Source organism: Pistacia vera, unplaced genomic scaffold (assembly GCF_008641045.1).
Source record: "Pistacia vera cultivar Batoury unplaced genomic scaffold, PisVer_v2 Contig94, whole genome shotgun sequence".
Classification (NCBI taxonomy): domain Eukaryota; kingdom Viridiplantae; phylum Streptophyta; class Magnoliopsida; order Sapindales; family Anacardiaceae; genus Pistacia; species Pistacia vera.
Genome location: NW_022196823.1, coordinates 736,113 through 759,450, shown reverse-complemented (window position 1 = coordinate 759,450; position 23,338 = coordinate 736,113). Strand labels below are relative to the sequence as shown.

General features: G+C 35.0%; 1 protein-coding gene and 1 pseudogene across 1 annotated transcript; both read left to right on the top strand.

Moving 5' to 3' along the window:
* The first annotated feature begins 896 nt into the window (after nt 1-896).
* Nucleotides 897-19,501, top strand: LOC116120551 (annotated as a pseudogene).
* Nucleotides 19,502-21,715: 2,214 nt separating this feature from the next.
* Nucleotides 21,716-22,993, top strand: LOC116120609. The gene is made up of 2 exons (XM_031406576.1): nt 21,716-22,120; nt 22,673-22,993. Exon 1 carries the CDS (start codon nt 21,775-21,777, stop codon nt 22,111-22,113), a length of 339 nt encoding a protein of 112 aa, XP_031262436.1. The 5' UTR covers nt 21,716-21,774; the 3' UTR covers nt 22,114-22,120; nt 22,673-22,993.
* Nucleotides 22,994-23,338: the final 345 nt, after the last annotated feature.

Here is a 23,338-nt window from a genome sequence, read left to right as displayed (position 1 = left end):
TCTAAAGTTGTTTGGGACAATGATTTATGCTTTGGAGATGTTACCACATCTTTTATCGTGAGGGTACGTAATAAGCCATCAGCATAGTTACCTTCTTGTTGAAGCCAGAATATTTCTAGCTCTCAAGTATGTTTAGAGCTTCTTGCCATGAAATTTTTGGTATTTCTATACTATCATGCTCAAGATTATCTTTTTCCTCTTCTTGTCTAATTCTAGTAATGATTTCTTCTTTAGTTAAAACATACACGATTTGTTGCTCATTTGGATGACTGAGGAAGACATTAAATATCTATTTGATTAGTATAGTGAAGTTGTCGAATCTAGTCATTCAATTTTATAGTGACTCTTTGATATTTATTTCCGTACTATCCTAATGCTACTAAAACAAAGATTGAAATCATAATACTACTAAAACATTAATTATAAAATAAGAAATTAAAACAATAATTTTTGTAACTACACCTTTATTAAATTATAACTTCCTTATAGTATTAAATTTAATTGGTCCCAATATTATGACTATGGAGAGATTTTACTCTATATATATATAGTCAATTGATTAAAGCCCCTATCAAATTAGTTTGATTTATATGCTTAATCAATAATTTGAAGGAACCACCCAAAAACCAAAAGAGTTAATTCACGTAAGGACAAAATAGGTAATTCAGTCGTCCCTGCATAAAAAATTTTGTTTCAAAGATTAGGGTGGACTAATTGGTAATTTTGTAAAATGAAAGAAGAATAAACCACAAGGGAAAGAAGACACGTAAACTTGTCACTAACCATACAAAACAAACACTTGGGATGACTTCCACACCCACAATCCCTCCCTCCATCTCCTCTCTTTTCCTTCAATTTACATTACTTTCTTTCATATGAATAAACAACGCACCAAAATGACTCACCACCCTGGTGATTCTTCCCCTCCACTTTCATCAGAATCCAACAAAACTCATCAATGTTCCATCCACGCACAAACCTCAGTGCATGAAGAATCTGAAGCTCAAGCTCAAGTTTCGGCATTACAAGATCTGTGTTCCACTGCAATAGTTGGAGTTAAGAACGAAGGAGAAAGTAGTAGTCTTGATGGGAATTTATCCGAAGATAATGGACGTGAGAGATTGAAGAGACATAGAATTGAAGTGGCTGGACACGTATGGATACCTGATATATGGGGTCAAGAAGAGATGCTAAAAGATTGGGTTGATTGTGTTGCCTTTGATGCTTCTTTAGTTTCTACTACAATTATGTCAGCTCGTTCAGCTTTGGCTCAAGAAGGAAGAAGATCGAATTCTGGTGGATTGAGAATAGAAAACAGGTGAAATACTATATACTTAATTATAACATTCATGTTACATTGTAGTATGATCACTTAATTAATTATAACATCAATTTACTTGTAGTATAATATTTAATTATAACATTACTAATTTTACTAATCTTAATTACTAAATTATATTTGGTATATTTATCATACCCATTAAACTAATTATAACATTATTAATAAATTTATAAACTAATAATTATTAACTTATCAAATAGACCCCCTGCAATGGATCGGCAATGTTAGTAATTAGTATTAGATTGTTGTTTGTTTAATGATCTGGTGAAGTTATTTTATGTATTGTTGACTAATTGTTTGTGTTTTGGTTTGATTGACGATTTTATGTGATATGTGAGATGATTGTTGAATTCAAGCGTTGCTTAGAGATTACAGGTTATGATTAGTATGATTACTTAATTAATTATAACATTCTATTATCAACAATATTACAATACTTAATTAAATGATTAACAATTTAATTAATTATAATATTACATTATAATTAAACCCTAAACCCAAATAGCATATTTGTTAGGGGTGTATTTGTAAACTTTTAACGTATTTTTGTCATTTTTTAAACTAATAAGGGGTAATTGATTTTTTACAGGGTACCCCGGAAAGGAACCGGAACCTGTATTTTAGGTTCCGATTCCTTGAATTGAAGAACCTGCACTGTGCGGTTCTGGTTCCGGTTCCCCCAGAAAATGGATGGTACCCGGAACCGCTCACCCCTAGTGAATACATTTATATTTATATTTCATAACATTTAAAGTAAGTTAGTTTGATTTTTGAGAATCTACCTTTACAAAGTAATGGAGTTTATAATTTTGAATTTATAATTTATAATTTTATTTTTGTTAATAAGTGCCAGGTGGGGGGGTATTTGTAAGTTTTTAAGGGTTTTTTTGCCATTTTAAAAACTTTTGGGGGGTCATGAATTTTACAGAGTATCCAGAACTGGAACCGGAACCGGAACCGTTGTTATAGGTTCTGGTTCTGGGTATCTAGGAACCAGAACCGTCGGTTCCGGTTCTGGTTCCAAATTTCAAGGAACCGTCGGTTCCGATTCCGGTTCCTTCTAAAAGTGTAAGGTACCCGAAACCGAACACCCCTAGTGAGCACCTATGAGTAGGGGTGTAGTCAAACCGAGTAGCTCATGAGCTACTTGGGCTCAACTCCTGACGAACTTAGATTCGACTTGTGAAAAGATGAGCAGTTCGAAAGTTCGAGCTCCTCTTCAAGCTGGTGAAAGTTGTTGAGCTTTTCTGGGCTCGATCTGATCTTCTCGCGAGCTTGAAATTGCTCATGTCGTCATTGGAGCTCATGAGCTCGATTGCGAATTTCAGCTCGTGTAAATCGCAATTACTCTAAAATAGAGACAAACGGCCACAAAATCCCTACCCTTCAAACTTATTTCACCTCCATCATCGTCTTCACCTCTTTATACCGCAAATCTGAGACGCTAGTCACGCCACCGTTGTTCAACTACCGTCGTCCACCCTTCAATTTGAGACCTTCATTGAGCTTAGGTTCTTCACACTGCAAAGTCTAAGACTCCATTGTTGTCCAACCTTCATCCACCCTTCATTCAACTACTGCCGTCCAGCCTTCATTTGCCCTTCAATCGAAGCTGCTGCAAGGTAGAATCTGACGATGAAGATGCTGCAAACTCAGATTCCCAAGTGAGCTTCCATTTCTTAATCACTCTGTTTGTGATATTGTAAATTGATATGTCATAGGCTAGTTTTTTCAATTACAATCTAAGATTAGCAAACTCACATGTTGTCCGGAGTGGTAATCATATTTCTTCCCAACAAAGAATTTGATGGTGTCTCGACTCTTGACCATGTCCTTATGTTGACTTTTATCTCTGAAAATTAAGCCTAGATCTGTGTGAGACATTATAAATTGATCTGTGTGAGGAAGCCTAATGTGCTAAATAACAGTTTTTTTGTTAATCTTTTAAAGGAATTCCAAAATAACAGGTACAAGATATGTGATTATCAATCTGAATGCGCTTCCTAGACCTAGCCATTATAAGTTTATTCTAAATTTGTTTACTAGGACGACATTGTTGGTGTTGGCCAGGGCTTGTTGGATCTGGTTATTCTGCTCGCCAGTATTTTCGCGAGCTAGCACCTCCTTAACAAACTCTTTTAGGTGGCCACTTTGGGTCAGATCCTCAATGGCGTCCTTTAAAGTCTAGCACTCGTTGGTGTTGTGCCCAATGTCTCGATGGTATCGACAATACTTCTGTCGATCTCTTCTGCCTGAAGCCCCTCTCATTCTTTTTAGAGCAGTCAATCTCTTAGCCTCACGGGAGACTTCATATATATGAGCTATATCTTGAGTGAGGGGGGTGTATTATACCATGGGAAGGGTTGCCTTTCCTCGTGATTTTTTGTCTTCTGCCTTTTTTGGAACCTGTTCCGGTCCTGGTCATTGGGGTCTTGGCTCATTTGTTTATCTGATGGGCAATCTTGTCGCTTGTCCGGGGCTCTTCACGACGAGCTTCTGGTTAGGGCTACCAGTGAGCTTTCCACTCGCTGATGCTTGGCAGCCATTTGATAAAATTTTGCCAAGCTCAATGGTCTTCACTTTAGAGCTCTTTCCACGGCTTCATTTGAGACCTGATGCCCGAAATTAGCAAAGTCTGTATTGACTCTTCAGGTGCATCCGCGACCTTTGCCTGCTCATTCTGGAACCTCATTAAATACGAGGTCAAAGTTTCATCTCTCTCTTGACAAATGTTGCTCAAGTAATTGAGCGGCATTGCGAATTGTCTCCTCGCTTGGAATTGCTGTAGGTACAGCAAGGATAATTGTTAACAAGAGCTTATTAAGTTTGCCTGTAGCCTTTTATACCACCTCTTGGCATCCCCTACCAATGTGATTGCTAAACAGCGGTACTTTGCCAAGTCACAGACCTAGTGTAACTCAATCAGGTCGTTGAAAGTGTCGAGGTGGTCTCTGGGATCTCCTTTCCCATCAACTTACTTTCTGGCGCCTTGAATCCCTGGGGAAGCGGGACCTGGCGAACTTCTTCTGTGAAGGGAGAGATCATTATCTCTTCCGTTGCATTGTTCTAGCAGACTCTTAGATCGTTGAGCATTTTCTACACCCGATCTAAGTCTTCATTCTGAGGATTGTTAGAGTAGGTGCCCTAGAGCCAATCAATCATTGTAGAATTGACTCTTTGTAATAATGTTCATTAATCAATAATAAAAGGCATTTTATTCTATATCGCGTAAATCATTATTATTGCAATATGTATTGATATATGTCCTTAGAATGGTAGAACCGTGACGAGAGTATCAAGTGTTTCAAATCTTGATAGTGAGAACCCTATGAGCACATATGGTGGCCATTCTAGAAACGTCTGTAGCCACAGTATTATTCTAAAGTAAGGGCACAGATAATACAGTAAGGCTACCATAGTGTTGAACGACCATGTCGAAAGGTAGTGACTGATCTCACTTGTCAAGGTTGTTTGGTGACAGCCTGATACAACACATGGGTGCTTGCTGTAGGCAAGTTCACTGGAGTACTGGACTGACCCACCAGAGGATTCCATATGGATGGTAACCCCAATGTCTATGGAACAAATCCTCTAACGAATGATGGTGCATGTGATCCTTAGACTTGAGATCGCCAAAGCGCCTTGTGCACCGATTGGTACAGTTTGACACTAGCCTAACGCAGTTCTATTCAGAGCTGTCAATACGATGGTGATTGGCTGCATCAAGGAGTGTATCAAGACTATGGTGGATAGACAGAGGATTCATGACTCCCGGGTACAGGAGAAATTATCTCACGGCGTAATTCAGTAAATGACAATGACACTAAAACTGTGGCCACAGTGGGATTGAGTTGTTGTTCTATCTAGTTTATAATACAGGTCATTGGTCTAGTAACTTAATACACAATATCAAGAGTAACCGTAGGTTGACAATATTTCTATATCTCGGTCTCGTCGAGATAACGGATGATGAAAGAATCAAATTGTACGGTAACCATATCATTGACAGGTAGCTACTTTGCTGAATCCGAATCTATTGGGTGGCCATGATGCTTTGCTAGGGGCCAATCTTGGTCTATGTATTAATGAGATGATTAATTGGTGTTAATCGCGATACTATACACTACCGGTATGATGAGGAGCTTATGGGTCACACACATAGAAGATAATTTAAGAGCGAGGAAGTTAGAAGGGCGTTTTCGTCTTTTTAGGCGAAAAGGTATTTTGATAATTTCACAATGCAATTAAATTTGCTGAGGTCATAGCCTTTATTTAATTTGTTAAAAAAATTAAATAAGTGAAATTACGTTTAAATATGTATTCGCATATATTTAAATAAATTATCATTATTGTTAAATGTTAATATATATATTAATTGATTTTAATTGAGATAATGATGAAATAAAATAAATATCTAATTGAGAGTGTTTGGAAACAAGGGGTGTTTGGGTTGGAGCCCAAGCCTATTCCATATGGGAATAGGGCAATTAAAATATTACTATAAAAGAAAAGTTTTAATTGTAAAAGAATAGAGAGTTTCATTATTTTCAATTGATTGAAAAAAAGAAAACACCCAGCCCCTTAAACACTCTCCCACGTCAGAATGGTTTTTGCCTAAAATCAAATTTCTTTGATTTTTCTTCTTTGTTCTTAAGGTTAAAGAGGATCTAGCAAATTCCTCTTTAGTCCCTTACGATTATCTTCGTGTGGACTACGTCAGTTCGATCATACACTTGGGTCGGTAGCAAAATACGTTAAGAGACAACTTAGAGGAGCCTCCAAACGTGTGTATGATTTGTTAAACTCTAGATTAATTTTCTGCATTCTTATTTTGATATAAACTGTAAATTTGTGTCCTGATCTTGGTTCTATGGAACAATTCGTATTGTTAAAAGTTTTTGTTTTCTGCTACGTAAACGGATCGCTTCCTAACAAGGATTACCCTGGTTGGCTCTGTTCAGCCTTACCTTGAACAGGTGAGTTTGTAAATCTATTGCTTGTGAGCCCCCTCCATTATGCGCATTGATGCGTGAGGTTGAGTCATGATGGTTAAGCTGATAGGTGTTACATACTCATCAGTACATTGCCCACGACGTTGGTTATAACCGGAACGTTGGTCATTGCCAAATTGGCGTACACGACTGGCCTCGTGAGCTCGTGAGGACTGGGCCTGCCTTGGGCGTGGGTTAAAACCGCCACGCTAACACGGGGGATATCGCCAAGTAGGTCAGGTATCCCTCTGGCGACCATTATGTTCGTCTTCTCCTATAGGCTGCTTGCTCGGTTACCTCCCGAAGTTAGTTTGTTTGTAGGACTCTCTTTCTTGTGCAAAATGTTCCCAGCGATGTCGGGGTCGTCGACCGTGCCTTAGTGCTAACGAACCAGATTGGTCGTCGACTGAGTTCCTCCTCATTGGAATGATGTTAGTGGAGCGCGATCGGTCAAGGTCCTGGGGGGCTGGTTGTTGATTTCTCAGCTAGCCCACATTTTGTTGCACGGCTTATGCGACCATTGTTCTTATCATCTCCAGCAATTGGCCATTCTCGGGATTTGACGTCCCTACCCCCAGTTGGTTTGCGGCCTGCTGTATCGACAACATTGGTGGTCGACGCCCGTCGACGTCTTAATGCACCTCCTGGTGGGTGGTCTTTGTTAGTGTATGCCCTAGGAACCAATCGTGTCGTTAGTTCCAAGCCATTATGTTTTGTATATATATGTTAATGTATATATTGTGTATATACATTTTTATCTTATCAATAGAAGAAAGTGTTCTTATTTCAAATGTGGTTTATTACTTCATTTATATATATGTATTACATGTGAAATGTCCGGATGATACAAATCTTTAGAATATCAAAATCATCAAAGTATTTCCTACATAGGTAATAGTAATTGGGCAATAATATTACATAGTAGGCATACTGAATGCCTCTATAGAATATCATGTGATGGTATTAGTGTGGGTGATTATAAAAGTTATATTACTAGGGCATTAGCATGGATAAGCAGTTAGTGAACTATTTATCGAATATTGTCATTTATGATGAATCACATGGACATTTAAAATGTAGTCAATGATTCATCATAAGATCGTACTAGTGTATTATTAATCCTTAGACCTGAGATATCACGATTGGATTCTGCATAAACACATATGGTTCATATGGTGTATAAACACGAGGCTAATCATGTCATGTGTTAATAAGTCGATTTGGCCATGTGTTGTTTATGTGTGAGGACAAGTGATAATCAAGATGTGATCCGTTGACTTGATATAAATTGATATCAAGTTCCTAGACAAATGTCAAGATACATTGGAAAAGGGAAATCTCCGGCCGAGGTATATAAAATTTTACCTGAAAGGTTGTTTCATAATGACACGTTCCATATGTATTAATTGTCAATTTGATATAAAATTAAGATAAGAATTTTGACATACTATGAATCCATTCTTAATTGGGATTAGACAACAAAAAGATTTGATTATACAACGCGTATGATTATAAAAGGGTTCGTTGGAGTATATCTTCATTGTGACTCAGAGGTTATGGAGCATTGCTAGATACCTACCATAATCGGTGAGAGTTTTGTTCACAAAGAGTTATGACAAAACATATCAAAATAGACTATGATATTGGGCTCACGGCTAGGCCACAGTGAACCTAAGAGGTCACACATAAAAACTAAGGAGAATGGAGAAATAGCCAAAGAGAATTGATTATCTAAGGTTGGCTAGCACCTACCGAGGGTAATAAAGTTATTTATATTATTATCATTGAATTAGATTCAATGGAGGGTTATATTAGTTATTATGAATAATTTAAGAGTTAAATTTTCCATAATTAATCATTTTCTTTATATTAAGTTGAATTTAACAATGGGTTGTAATTGTAAACATATGAACAATTTAAGGGTTAAATTGTTATGTAAACAATTTAAGAGTTAAATTGTGAATTGTGATTAAATGTTAATCCAATGTTATTATTTAAAGAAGTTTAACAACTTCATAATAATTATTGACTTATTTACAACTCCCAAACAAGTATAGAATTGTTTGAGGAAGTCCAAAACTATTATTGAATTGTTTACAAGACTACATATATAGAGAAAATGATATATCAATTTTTGAGATAGAGATCAAAATTTCTAAAAACCCTAAATGTCTCTCTTGGCCTAATTCTTCTTTTACCTTAGTGTGGATACTCTTTTGTTTAATTTCTCTTGAAATTAAAAGTCTCTAGATTGCTAAGGACTTAAGGTAACAAGTTATACCTTACTTGCTTTCAATTTGATTGATTTTTTTTTTTTGCAAAATATGAATATACGTGTTATAGTATTACATGTATCATTCTCCATACATTCCATCCTTTAGTCTGCACATTGTCATGGCTCTCGGTAGTGGTCTTTGATCTGGTTTGAACCATCGCGAGCCTCGAGTGATCGGGTTATTAGGGTTGGTTTACCGAAAATTCTGAAATTTGGCGAGGGCCCTTCTTCTAGCGCCAAAATGTTGATGCAAAAATACACCAACCAGAGTGATCCGATCGACCTTGACAGGATCGGAACTGATGTGTGCATGATTACGGGTAGGCCTGCAATCGAACCGAACACGAACAAATAGCCCCGTTCGAAACTCATTTGATAAGCATGTTTGATTGTTCGATTTCGTGTTCGAACACAAGATGACTATTCGTGTTTGTTCGATTAACAAAATGCCAGTTCGTGTTTATTTGACTAACTCGTAAATACCTGTTCGAATAACTCGTTCAATAATTTGTAAATACTTATTCAAATAACTCGTTCGATAACTTGTAAATATCTGTTCGAATAAAAAAAATATTTATTATCATTTGGGCTTTAGATTTTTGTTTTAAAATTTGGGCTGGGCCTAGTAAGGGAAAATGTGAAATTATATGTATGTATGTATGTATGTATGTACAAAATTATTATCATACATATATTAATTATAAATTAAATATGTTTAATATGTTATGAAATTACTAAAATTATAGGTTATCATATATTTATTATCATTACATAAATTATCATAAATATTTTAAATGTTTATTTATATATTTTGTATCAACGCCCATAAATTCATAGTGGAATGAAAGTTTATTGTAATATATGATCAATACATATGTGTGATTAATTTGTTATATATATATAATGTATAATTATGTATATACAATATTACTGTCTACATATATATTTTGTATCAACACCTATAAATTCATAGTAGTATGAAGGTTTATTGTAATATATGATCAATATAAATGTGTGATTAATTTAAGTTTAATTAAGCTATTGTAGATGCAAAAAATCTACCGTCATGAAAATAGGGTGTGATCCCGTGAGGTTGAGGTCACTGACAATCCGTTAGACCTGCACACATGAAAGGGCAAGCGTGAAGCTTCCGGAAAACACCGAGGTGGTGTTTTCCGTAGGCACTCCGACGGTCAAGTCAGCAAGGCTGAAAGAGATTTAATAAGAATTAAGGAGAAGAAGAATTATCAGGAGTCTTGTCGGAGGCTAGGACTACGGCGGAGGTGTCGGGTTCTTGGGAGCAAGAACTTAGGAGCAAATAGATGGTTTAGAGTGGTGTAGATTGATTGTGAGAGATTGCATGCCTAATGAGAGGGCAAGCCTCTATTTTTATAGTGAACCTAAGGGGTTGGAATCCTAGTAGGACATTGAGTCCTCTTTTGGGAGATAATCCCTATCATAAAAGAGATATGATTTCTTAACCTTATCAGATTAAGTTTAATAGTTTAAATAAGAGTTGGAATCTTAGTAGGACACTAAGTCCTATTTTGGGAGATAATCCCTATCATGAAAGAGATATGATTTCTTGACCTTATCAGATCAAGTTTAATAGTTTGAGTAAGATTTGAAATCTTAGTAGAAGAGGAAATAGAATGAGATTCTGATTTCCTATTTATACTCTGTTGCAGGCTAATGGGCTGAAACCCAGTTTAGCTTAACTTATAGGATAGCCCAACTCATAGAGTGGGTAGGTCGCAAGGTGATTTTAAGCGTGGGCCCAATCGGGATTGGGTTGAGGCCTTGGGCCGTGACATGTTTATTTCGTTATTGGGCCCCGTCAAGCCCAAGATGATTTTTGGCCCTAACAGCTATTATGTTATTAAATTTGTTATGTTATACATCACTTGATTATACAATAGGTTATCTTCATAAATTTGTCATATTATATTTAATTAAGCTATTATATTATTAAATTTGTCATGCTATATATCACTTAATTATACAATATGTTATGTTCATCATTTTACCATACTATATTTAACTAAGCTATTATATTATTAAATTTGTTATGTTATACATCACTTGATTATACAATATGTTATGTTTATCAATTTACTATCCTATATTTATTATTTATTAATTGAAATGTTATCTTATAATATTTAATTATTGATTACATTTGGAAAAATATGAAGCTATTATGTTATTGAATTTACTATATTATATATCACTTGATTATGCAATCTATTATATTATTAAATTTGTCATGCTATGTAATTAAAATGCTATATACTTATATATTTAATTATTGATGAAATTTGGAAGAAAAAAAATCCAAACATATTATATATATAAGAAAAACAAAAGTATCATAATATTTTATTATTGATTACCATTAAAAAAAATTCATCCAAACTAAACCAAACATAATATAAAAATGAAAAAAAAAAATATAAATTATAATAATGCATACCATGTTTTTCGAACATAAAAGAACGAACAATCGAACTGATTGTTCGCGAACGAAAGGATCAGTCGAACGTGTAATGTTCGCGAATATAATCGAACGAATAACCCCTGTTTGAACTCGATCGAACATATTATCGAACGAATATCAAACTGTTCGCGAACAATATCGAACGAACATCGAGTTGTTCGCGAATTATTCGGTTTGTTTGTAGCCCTAATTATGGGTAACCAACAATGTATAAACAGAAAAATGTAGTAAAGTAAATAACACAATGAGTTTTAAAGTGGTTCGGTGAGTTAAACTCTTTAGCCTACGTCCATTGTTCTTATATTTGCTATGAGAGCTTACAATAATAGTACTAGAATAATTTGCTAACCCCTTTCTCATTGTTGGAAGGGATTTATATACATATTTTATACAAAAGAAATAGCGAAAATAAAAAGATTACAATTAAGTTTGAAATGCAACTCCGATATTTCTCGTGATTGAGTGCCGAGATTGCATCAAGATTGTTGTCGATCTGATCCCTTCCAAGATATCCGGGATCTGAAGTTATTTGTGAGCTGGTTGAACAACTGTAAGGATTGGTTGCGACTAGTATGTGCTAGGTCAAGCAACAACTCAGCGAGCTTATGTTGGGTCGAACAATCAATTGAATCGACTAGATTTTGGATTGAGCTATAACCTCGCAATTTTCCGAGCTTGACGGAAAAATCACACACAACACCAGTAATCCAATATTCCCAATAATCCAACATTCCCTAAACCAAACGCGCCCATAAGATAATGCAAATTATATCATGGATTGCTAAGTGCACAACTCTAATTATTTTTATTAATAATTCTCTTAAAACTTTAATGTTTACCCAAAATATTTTTCTTTTTATTATTTTAATTCTTTTGGATTGAGAAAAAAAAAAAAAAGTCCCTTCTAGGAAAATTTCCTGACTACGCCTGGCTGAGAGGGTTAGCAATAGTTTTTAATTATTTTTTAACAAATTATTATTATAAAAAATTTATGTATTCACCTAAATTAAAATATGTGTAAACGGAATTTCTTTAGTATTCTTCATTCACTTTACATTTTGTTATTTCTATTCAATATATCTTGTTGTATATTTTTTTTCTCTTTTATTTTGCGAAACTTTATGATTAAGATTGTGTATAATAATTTGTATTCATTAATCACGTAACTACTTTATTGAGATCAACCCATCCTAATAAAAGTCTTGGTATAACAAATAATACTAACAGATAAGTTAAAATTAATTTCTTATGTTTTCATACATACTAATAGTATTTGTCTACACATTATTTATGCGAGTATTACATTAATTCCAAAACTTCATTAACGCTATTCCATAATTAGATACATACTAAAAAAATACACATCCATAATTTAAGCTTTCCATCTCTTTGTCCAAAGCCTCTATGATCTCATGATATTCACGTTATTTGAAGCAAGAATTCCATTATAATGTTAAAATACCAATTTGGGTAGGTTAAAGATAAAAAAAAAATAAAGTAAATTGAAAGGAGTTTGCAAATTTGATGGAGTCCAAGTCAGACCGCAGAATCCGATTCAGCAGACATTATATTCATTATTCAACCACCATTCCATTTTGACTATTTATTTTTCCTCGTATATAAACGTTTCAAGCAGACTTTCAATATATTACATCGACCAACCGTATACATAAATTTTTCTTCCTTTGACGCATACCTTTATTGAGAAATCAAACTATAGTATCTTCGCAGTATGTTCTACTTTCCTGGTCAAATTATCATTGTCCTTTCCAATTATGTGGGGTACAAAATTTACCTAGGTAGCAACCAGACTTGCCAATTTTTCTACTAGACCGCACAAAGCATCATCAGGGAGACGGGTGGATCGCATACAAGAAAAAAACTGCCGTTGAAATATATATATATATTTATATTTTTTTTTTCAGTCCATCCAAAAAAAAAAAAAAAAAAAACCTGAAGAAGCTTACCGTTTCAGTTTGTTAATTTCAACATAGTAAACGACTTTTTCCACCCATAATATGGTTTAATGATATTTTTCCACTTATAGCTTTTGATATACTATTTTATTATCCAAATTTAATATACATCTTCATTCCGGCATCGTTGTGACCAATAATTATCTTTCCCAATTATTACTCACCAAAACCCTTCAAACCCTACTCCTGTCGATTTCGTCAATCGCTAGTAATCGACATATAGGGTTTGCGTAACCGTCTATCTCAAGTTAAATTCGATCAATTTTACCACTAAAATCCAACATTGCACCACCAAAAAACTCATCAACCTCCTCTCTTCAAAAACCCAATAGCTTATCAATCGTTTACTCTTTGTTTACTGTTAGAATATAAATTTAAATAATAAAAGATATTTTAAAAATCTATAAGATAGAAAAATGTCATAAACCATCATTTGAGTGGAAAAAAGCCATCAACTCTTTCAACATTATTGGGTATTAAAAAAAAAAAGTCGTTAATTTTCAATATGACGTACGCAAAAAACAGAGTCTAATAGATAGTAAAGTCAAAGATGATCTACAAATTTGATAGAATAATACGTGGACTAATTTAAACGACCGGATCCCCGTGTCATTTATCTACCACACACGCGGATATCAAACCTTCAAATTTGGTGCCTCAAAAACGAAGGGGATTGAAGAAATGGCAATAATTTTGCACCAAATCATTCATAGTTAATTATTTTGCAGCATCCTCCCGTTACATTCCTATCTCAGTCACAGGGATTTCCCACTTTGCATTTTCTAATATATATCTCGCCACGATCACCGGATGGCCATGAGTTAAAGAGACAAAATATTGTTAAAATCGTACGTAGATAATAATATTATACACTTATTAGTGGAGAAAATCTCCATGTCTCATCTTAATCAATCTTATTCATTAACTTACATCTTACATTTGTACAAGGCACGCAAACTCCCAGAGATTTGACTGCCACAATATTGATTAGAGACTTGCTATTGTCCATCGATCTTTAATGGAGGCGGTGACAAGTTTTACTCTTAGGTCAAGCTATGTGTTTTTCGATTGGTTCAATTTCCTACGCAAATTGATAGAGCAAAATGGATAGGTTCTTCATCTTTACGGACGTGCCATTATCCAATAAACAACTTAAGATAAGTATCTGAGGTGTCGTTTTAATCATTAAAAGGATTATATAACTACGATATTTTTCCAAAATAATGAATATTATCGACGGTGTGATTCATACTCAAACAATCTTTTGTTTTAACTTACACATAAGATCAAATACTCAACTTCGATGTTTTACTAGAATTTTCCGAATGGATGGTTTCAGTTCATAACATGGAGATTCACAACAGATGTGTTATTCTTGATTAAGTTGTATGGAGGCGTACACATATCTTCATTGCGATGCCATACTATCCAATTCCCACCTAACTTTGAGCACTACCCTACACCGTAAATTGATTATAAAATCCCACTGATCAATATGATCACACATTATTTATCTTTCTTCGTCATTCGAATATTTTTCAGGACCCCTCTAGCCAATCCAGCTGATTGGAATTCAATTAATGACACTGGATCGACCTGTCCGCCTTGAAACGTTCCTTTGCAATTAACTGTCTTCAATCAACGATGCCCCAGTTATAGGTTGACATTTCAAATTCTCTACACTGATTTTATTTTCTGTAGGATGTAGGGAGGATTCTCATTATTATTGATACCGGATTAGCTGACCGACTCGTTTAGTCATAACAGTTACATTTCCTTTTCGTACATACTGGCATGAAAGAGAAAGAGAAAAGGAAATATATAATTAAAAGAGAAATTGACAACCATTCCTGAGTACAACTGTACAGTGTACGACTTGAATTTCAAATATATGTCCCTGATCTTTAGGTACTGGTAAATCAATCCCCGGATAAACACTTTTCGTTGTTGAAAGTTCATTGAATTGGGACCAGGTATTGACGTACGTTTAGCCAGTTGGAGCCTTGGAGGGTTTTTGGCAGCAAGCAATGTGAAACACCAATCCCCCCCACCCCCCCACCCAATTTAGTGCAGACGCAGTCACCAAATCATCCAAGTAACTGTACCATCGATCTGTCAGACTATACGTCAACATGCTCTCTACCTCGCGCAACACGCACTGTTTATGTTGATTCTGTGTCGTTTTAAGTCGCTTTGTGTTTTAGGTAAGTATAAACATCATCGTCAATTTAATTACCGATATTTTACTGGACTTTTCAAACCTACATTTTTTATTTTATTAAATTATAAATTATTGTTGAATTCCAGATTTTCAACTTTATAAGTATTGGTAAAGATATTACTCCGTTTCGATTTTTACGGCTTTGGATATATATGACGTGGTCACGTGGATGCCTGGTGTATTTAACTAATTATCCGAACTTAAGTCATTAACATTAAATTTCCCGAAAATTTTTGTTTTTAAATTAATAACGTTTATCTGTTGGATCTGTTTAGAAATAATGTTGCGGTAAATGACCGTCATAAACAGTATTATTGCATGTACAATAGACACCGTTATCTCTCACTCAGATAACGTTCCCTTTATATTACAATGTATGTTCGTATTATTGTATAATTAAGTATGGAAAAAAAATTCTAAATAAAATACGAAATACACGTGACGCCATTTTGGCAGGATTGACTGGGATTCGATTTTATGTGACCGGCAGTTCCGGTAGCCAGTTACCCTGTGGTAGTGGTAGAAACTAGGACGGTAAGAGGTTAGGTGACACCATGAAAGTGGGCAACACGTGTTGACACGTAGAACACACCTCTACTAAACTTTCGTGGACGAAAAAGCCCTCCAAGTGTATTTTTAAGGAGTGCTCAGTGTTGTCACCAACCCTCAAACAAAACAATATTTCGTTAATACTTTTTATTTTTTATTTTTTATTTTTTACTTTCATATTAAGTCTTCTGTTCTGCATTTCGTCTAATCCTCCTCAACAACTCACCAACTCTCTGGTATAATTAGTGCTTCATTTAAAGACTTTTTTGTTTACAATTTTTTCTACACCAACATTCTTTATTTATAAGACCACATCCTGAAACGGTCCTTCTCTCATCCTCGATATCACTCAAACTCTCTGCAACATGGCAGCTAATCTCTGCTGCATTCCTCTATTTCACCAAAGCCGTCTGTTTCTTCAACTCTCAATCAAACTTGATCAACTTTAAACATCCCAGTTGGTTTAACCAAGAAACTCCACAACATCCGGGGCGTCAAATGGGAAAAATATGTCCTTTTCAACCAGCAGACGTAATAAACGAAAAGAAGCAACAGAGAGGAGTTTGGTGATGTGTACGGCGGAGGGAATCAGAGGAGTTTTATTATCGGAGGAGGAGAGGAGAAACGAAAGTTCTGGTGGCAGAAGATACAAGGTGGTGCGTTACTTGCATGTGTCATGTGTTTTGTAATGCTGATAGAGTTGTCATGTCTGTGGCTATCGTTCCGCGGCCGCCAATATGGCTGGTCCAGCTCTTTCCTCGGCATCGTTCAGGTAATATTTCTCTATCTTTGTTTTCTCGCTTTGATGATCAAGACTCAAGAGTTATTATTATTATTTATTTTAATGTCCTATATAAGAATACGTCTCGGTCTTCTCCTTGGAACGGTAGTTGGATTCTCTGGATGTATTTTAATGGAAAAAAAAAAAAAAAGATTTTATAATTTATATAAACAATTCTTCGGGTTCTAATTATCCATAGGATATGGATAATCTTCACCTCTTTAAAAAGTTATACTTCGTCAACAGAGTAAAATTTATTTCCTGTCGTCTAGTTTCTGGAAACGATTAGAAAGAAGCATAAAAAAATATAAAGAAAAAAGGTGCGGCATGTGTTTTGAGAAAACGTAAATGTTATTATTAGCTCGACGCCGTTTGAAAAAGAAACAAATAATGAATGCCGCAACCTACTGTCAAAAGTATTGGATCCATACACCTTTTCTTTATGAATTCAGAAATCTCAAGTTACAACTTGGTGCTCGGCAATTTTCTTTCATTTAGGATATTTTTTGTCGTCTTGATTTGGTGGGGTATTTTTTTGTTTGTTCTAAGAACACAAGAGCACAATGTGACCTTACGAAATCCTATCGGCTCTCTTCTGCCTTTAACTATAGAAAGTTGGGGGCGGGGGCCTCTTGTCGGGTGTGTGTCCCTTTCTTCGAAGCCAATTTTAATTTTCTTGTGGAGCAAATTGTGTACATAAACAATGAAAGATGGACCCACATGGAGATCATTTGGGTCTCACACGCATCTTTCTATTGTAATTCATTGTACGCTAGGGTACACCTCCCTGCGGATTGGTTTGAGTTTCACCTAACCTTATCCCAGCCTGGTGCTAAGGCTTCCAAATCAGGATAGACTTACATAGTCATAGGACAGTGTAAAAAAAGTAAAGACAGTGAAGATTATATTATGGAATGGTGATTATTTATTATATGATGAATATACTGAAAAAGGAAGTATGAGACGGTTGTATACCAATCAGAACCATCAAGCAATTAAATATTCTTGCTAGAAGAATTACTACATCCTAAATTACACTTTTAATAGATGTAAAATTCTGACAAGTGATTGTGTATTTGCTAATTGAAATATATGTTCATCATGTGCTGCAGTCATCCTTTTTTGGGGAACATATTCCCTCTGTGGTAGGAGGACCTTTGGTGGATAAATATGGAGGAAAAAGAGTGCTGGCATGTGGTGTGTTGTGGGTCTTTGTCCCACTCTTCACTCCATGGGCTGCCAACCATTCTACAGCCGCCTCTTAGCTGTTTCGCGCCTTTTTGGATGGCCGAAGGCTGTGCTGCCAGCCATGAGCACCCTCGCATCAAGGTTATAATGTCAATTAGTAGGTTGTCATTTAGTCAGATAACTGTGTTTATTTTATGCCTGCTAACCTACTATGCATCTTTGCATAATACTACGCGAATTTTGGCTATTTGTTTAGAAGGGTGCCTAAATTTAGTTGCAATTATTTTGTGGTATGACAAGCTCATTTACTATTAATCTGGTAAGGAATTTTGACTGATAGCTATTTGGATGTGTATCTTTGATTAGTGGTTTCCGAGTCATGAACGGCAAGTGCAGTTGGAATCTCCATGCTGTATTCATCTCGGCAATGTTGTCGGTTTAGTTCTTACTCCTATTATGTTGGCAACAATTGGATTCTGGTCCTTTCTTCTCTTCTCATCTCTTGGGGTGCATGGATACGACATGGTCATCTATGGCCACCATGTCCTCGAGATAGCCCTTTTGTCAGCCAATCAGGCTGCGATTATCCAAGCTGGAAAAACGTATTCTAAAGGAAAGAAAGGAAAGCTTCCATCTCTGCGACTCTTATTATCAAAAATGCCAACACTGGGCAATAATTTTGGCTAATATTACTAACAATTGGTGAGTTTTTCATTATCTGAACACACAGTCATCGCCATGGTTACAGTTTCCATGTGTTATACTTATGAATTACTTCCTTCAATATACAGGGATACTTTGTTCTTCTCACTGGATGCCTATTTATTTCAGAATGTAGTCCCAATATTCTCAATTACTGCACTAATTTAATTCTTGTCACAATTAGGAAAATTTATATATAGAGTCAAACGATAGAGGTTCTGAAGTTTCAAATGCATTCACCAATCATGTTGGGGGTTATTTTGATACTGTTTGCAGGTACTCGTACAGCATGATGAGCCTTCATGACGATACATTTCTTTCTGGCGAACAGGTTTCAACGTGAACTTGAACGCAAGCGCTTGGTTCATGCCGTACCGTGGGACAATGGCAGTTTGGTGGCTATATTGCTGGTAAGCATCAGATAACTTATCAAAGCAGCTACCCTGCTTTAGCGAAATGTATGCGGTAATCCTCTATCAAGCTCATAATACTTCAGTCAGATTGTCCCTCACAATCACATTACTGATACTAACCATGATTAACAGTCTACGTTTCATGGGACCTGGAGTGTCATTGCTTTGCTTGAATTTTGCCAAACGCCTGCATTTGCAGCTACACTTATCACAGCGCTCTGAGCTTCAGCTCTTTCAGCCAGGCAGGATTTCTCCTAAATATGCAAGTAAGTTCCCCATTCTCATGACAAATCCTTTAGACAATAACGCTATCTCTTATATGTTATGGAGATTTAACCTGAAAGTTATTAGTTTCCCTGGTTATGTTAGTAGAATAGCCCCAGATTCTGCAGGATTTCTCCATGGATTTCAAATTCAGCAGGAACATTAGCTGCAATAGTCAGTACAATCGAACTGGTTACTTTGTTCAATGGCTTGGGCTCTTTCAAGCTTCCTCACTGGCACCCGTCTTTACTCGCCGCAACCATTTTCTGGAACCTGTATCTACTGGTGAACGCGTCTTCTAATCGACTGCCAGAAATTAGATTGTATCATGAAGAAGTAACAGAAAAAGATTAAAACAAAAAGCAAAAAAGAGCAGTGAGCTAGAGTTCATTTATTTATTAAAATTTGGATCACGTCTAAGGCATGAAATGGGTTTAGATTGAAGAGAATTTCATCAATCAGTTTTAATTTTCTTTGTAAACTTTGTGTGAGCAGGCAAAAAAGGGTCGCACATAATGTGAGATTTATGCCTTGTTTCTTATTTTCTCTCCAAGATAATGAAGAAGAAATTAGGAAATGGATTTTTTTGTATTAAATTGTTGTGAAACAAAAATTACTAATGTACCTTATATATATGAACTTATCCTCTGTGTCTCTTACTGGGGATTTCTTCAATTTAATCAAACTGTGAATTTGAGCCACTTATTTATTTTTAAAATCTATATTTTAAAGAGCTAACACTTTTTTTCACCCAAATATGGATTAATAGACATTTTTTCACTCAAAACTTTAAAATACCATTTTTGCTATCACAATTTATATTCTGACGGCGAACAGGAGCAAATTATTCGAGCGTGAGGGCTTTCGAAGAGGGAAGATTAATAATCTTTGATGGTCAATGTTAGATTTTGGTGTGGATTGATCAAATTTGACGTTGAAGCTCGCTGCACAAACTCTATCTTCTTAATTACCGATGATTGGCGGGGATTGGTAGGAATAGGATTGAGGGTTTTGGTGAGTGATGATGCGTGAGAAAGAATAATGTTGGAAGTCGCAACGATGCCGGAAATCGACACGGAGTACAAATTTAGAATAATAAAGGCTATTTTAAAGTCTGTAGATAGAAGAGTATTAACCTTTATTGGACGGAAAAACGGTTTTACTTTATTTAAATTAATATCCCAAATGGTCCCTTGAGATTTTAGTAATAGTCAAAATCCTATTTATTTGAACAGTTTTATTTATAGCCCGGGATTTATTGTTTAAACCTTTATCCCACCTCCCATAGTGGTTCGAGATGAAGACTTAACTTTTGACCTACCGAAATTAATTAAATATAAACCTACCTTCTGATTAGGAATCCATTCCAATTTTTATTGAGATTTAGGAAAATATTGATTTTCTTTTTGTTTTGGTCAAGAAAAAGAAAGACAATCTAGGTATCTGCCAATTGTCACATTTTTTTTCAGATTCTTCAAATGACGATGAGCTCATCATGACAACAATAACAAAAACCATAAATTATTATAAAAATAGAATCACACTCCCATAGAATTGACAATAGTACCAATTCCAAGGGAGGGAAATTACAATTTTACCCCTGAATTTATTGCTAATTTTTTTTTTTTAAGTTTGTAGTCTCTGCCATTTAATAAGACAAAAACACCCTTATATCATTTTATAAGTATATTTCCTTTAAAAAGTTTTAAAATTAAATATTTGCTGTATGTGTTTTATAATTGTGACGTGATATTAATAAACTAGTGGTTAGTTGAATCTAAAATATGATAAAACCCAAAAATATTATTTATTTAAAATTATTTTGACAAATTCATGACTATTCATCTATCATCATCTACTAATTTTTTGGAGAAATTTTAAATTAATTTAGTTTAAATGTTAAAAACTTTTCTAATCATTGGATTGTTACATAAGAATGACATAATATTTATGTCAATGATTTAAGTTGAAGATTTATATTATTATATACTGTATCATTAAAAAAAAGATGAATAATAAATGTGAAATAAAAGTATTATAATTATAAATAAAATAAAAATTGGACCAAATATAAAATAATAAAATACTTTGGAAAGAGTGTAGCAAGAAACCATGGAAGCAGAGACAAGAAACCTACCTTGATTTGTCACAAGAAGACCAAGCAAAACTACAACTCACCTTAATGTTTATTGTTTACTATGTTTGTTCCCAAATTACATCGAAAACTACTTTAAGTAATCATTCAATCCATTTCACAAATATCTTCCCACTAAATTACAGTCAAGCCCATATCAAAGATTTAATCTTTTTTGGTCTCTGTTTATGTTTTGAATCATAGCCACAATCTCATCACCATTCACCACTAAACCCAATCAGTCTTTTCCTGGTCAAACCAAACCAAACTAAACTAAACCCACCCAGATAATCAAAATTTTGCCTTTTTGCCTTTATGCTTTTTGTTTTTTATTTTTTTTGATAAGGGAGGGTTTTCAAAGGACACTTGTCAATCAGGATCAAGATCGAGATATAAAAACTTCTTTTTCTGAATTGGGTTAGTTTACCATTGCTTGAGGACATGAATTTTAGGAGCTTAGATGAGTTTTGGGCTTTCTATGTGAGCCAACACTCGAAAAAAAGTACAAGGCGTTGGCACTTTGTGGGAACACTCAGTAGTATTATCTTTTTGCTTTTCTCGATATTGTTTAATTGGTGCTTTCTGGTGTGTGTGCCAATCTTTGGTTATGGATTCGCCTGGTATAGTCATTTCTTTGTTGAAGGAAATGTTCCGGCTACTTTTGGGCACCCGTTATGGTCTCTTTTTTGTGATTACAAGATGTTTGGATTGATGCTTACCGGGAATATGGATAGAGAAATTAAGAGGCTCGGCAAGAGGCCTGTGTTGCAGGTCTTTTGATCATGATGATGTAAGCTTTTCTGCTTGTTGTTCAAGACTTTGGATATGCTTCTAGGGTAGATTACAGTTCTATTGGAGCTCATATCATTGATATCATATTTTAATGCATTTCTTGCTTTTGTATATGTAAATTGTTTTTGCTTAAAATCATAGATTGTTTCATGAGTTGAACAAATTGATATTCTTATATATGTCTTTTCTCAGCACAAGAATGGAAATCTTATGTTAAATCATTAAGTTTCTATTGTTGCATACTGATGTGCAAAAGTTTGAGAAATGATTTATAGGGAGCACTTGTTTGATACAACCTTTAGGTTGCTGGCTATAATAGAGTCAATAAAATCAGGAAAAAAGTGCAAACATATGTGAGCTAGTCTTATTTTCTTAGGAGTGGCATTAAATTGTTTGGTTTTCAGTTATATTGCAACTCCAAAATGTTTTTCTGCATTATTCACTTAATGATGCTGTAAGCCTGCGAGGATAAACCTATTATAATGACCTTATTTCAACTAAGCGTTATTCTATGGCAAGAGTTTAGAGCCATATCTATTGGTTGCAGACTTGCATCCCCAAGAAACTTCTGCTTTACTTTGGGTGAGGGTGTTCATCCGTAAGAAAGAAATTTTGGGAATATATGCCATCATCTTCCAACCTTGGAAGCATTTAGAAGGATATTGAGTGGATAGCAGAATATATTCACCCAAGTGCATGGTGACATTGTCGGCGCGAGCATACAATCTGATACTGTGATAAGTAATGAAAACAAGATGTCTGTAAATAGTTCAGAATTTAGCCTTTGAATTGTTCATGTATGAATAACATATGGTTGCTTTCTGTAAACACCTTTTGGCTGAAGAGTGTTCTTAGGCGGGGAACTATTCATATTTGTATGTAGAGGAGGCAGAAAGGTTTCTCTTTATCTGTTATACTGAATTATATACAACCGTACAACGATTTAAATGTTTTTGTGCTCCACCTAATACAAAGAATTATGCTATGTATCCCAAATGAAAACCCATATTTTTCATCCAAATGATATGCTATCTTTTGTAATTTTTTTTTTTTTTTTTTTAAATTACTGAGTGTCTCCAGATTCGCCTTCATGCATCTCAACTAATCCCCCAACGTCTTGAAATTGTCGAATAGGTAAAAACTCTAATGATCACTCTTATTAGTGGAGCTTATAAAACCTTTTTTTACTTTTATTATTATGACACCCAACGGT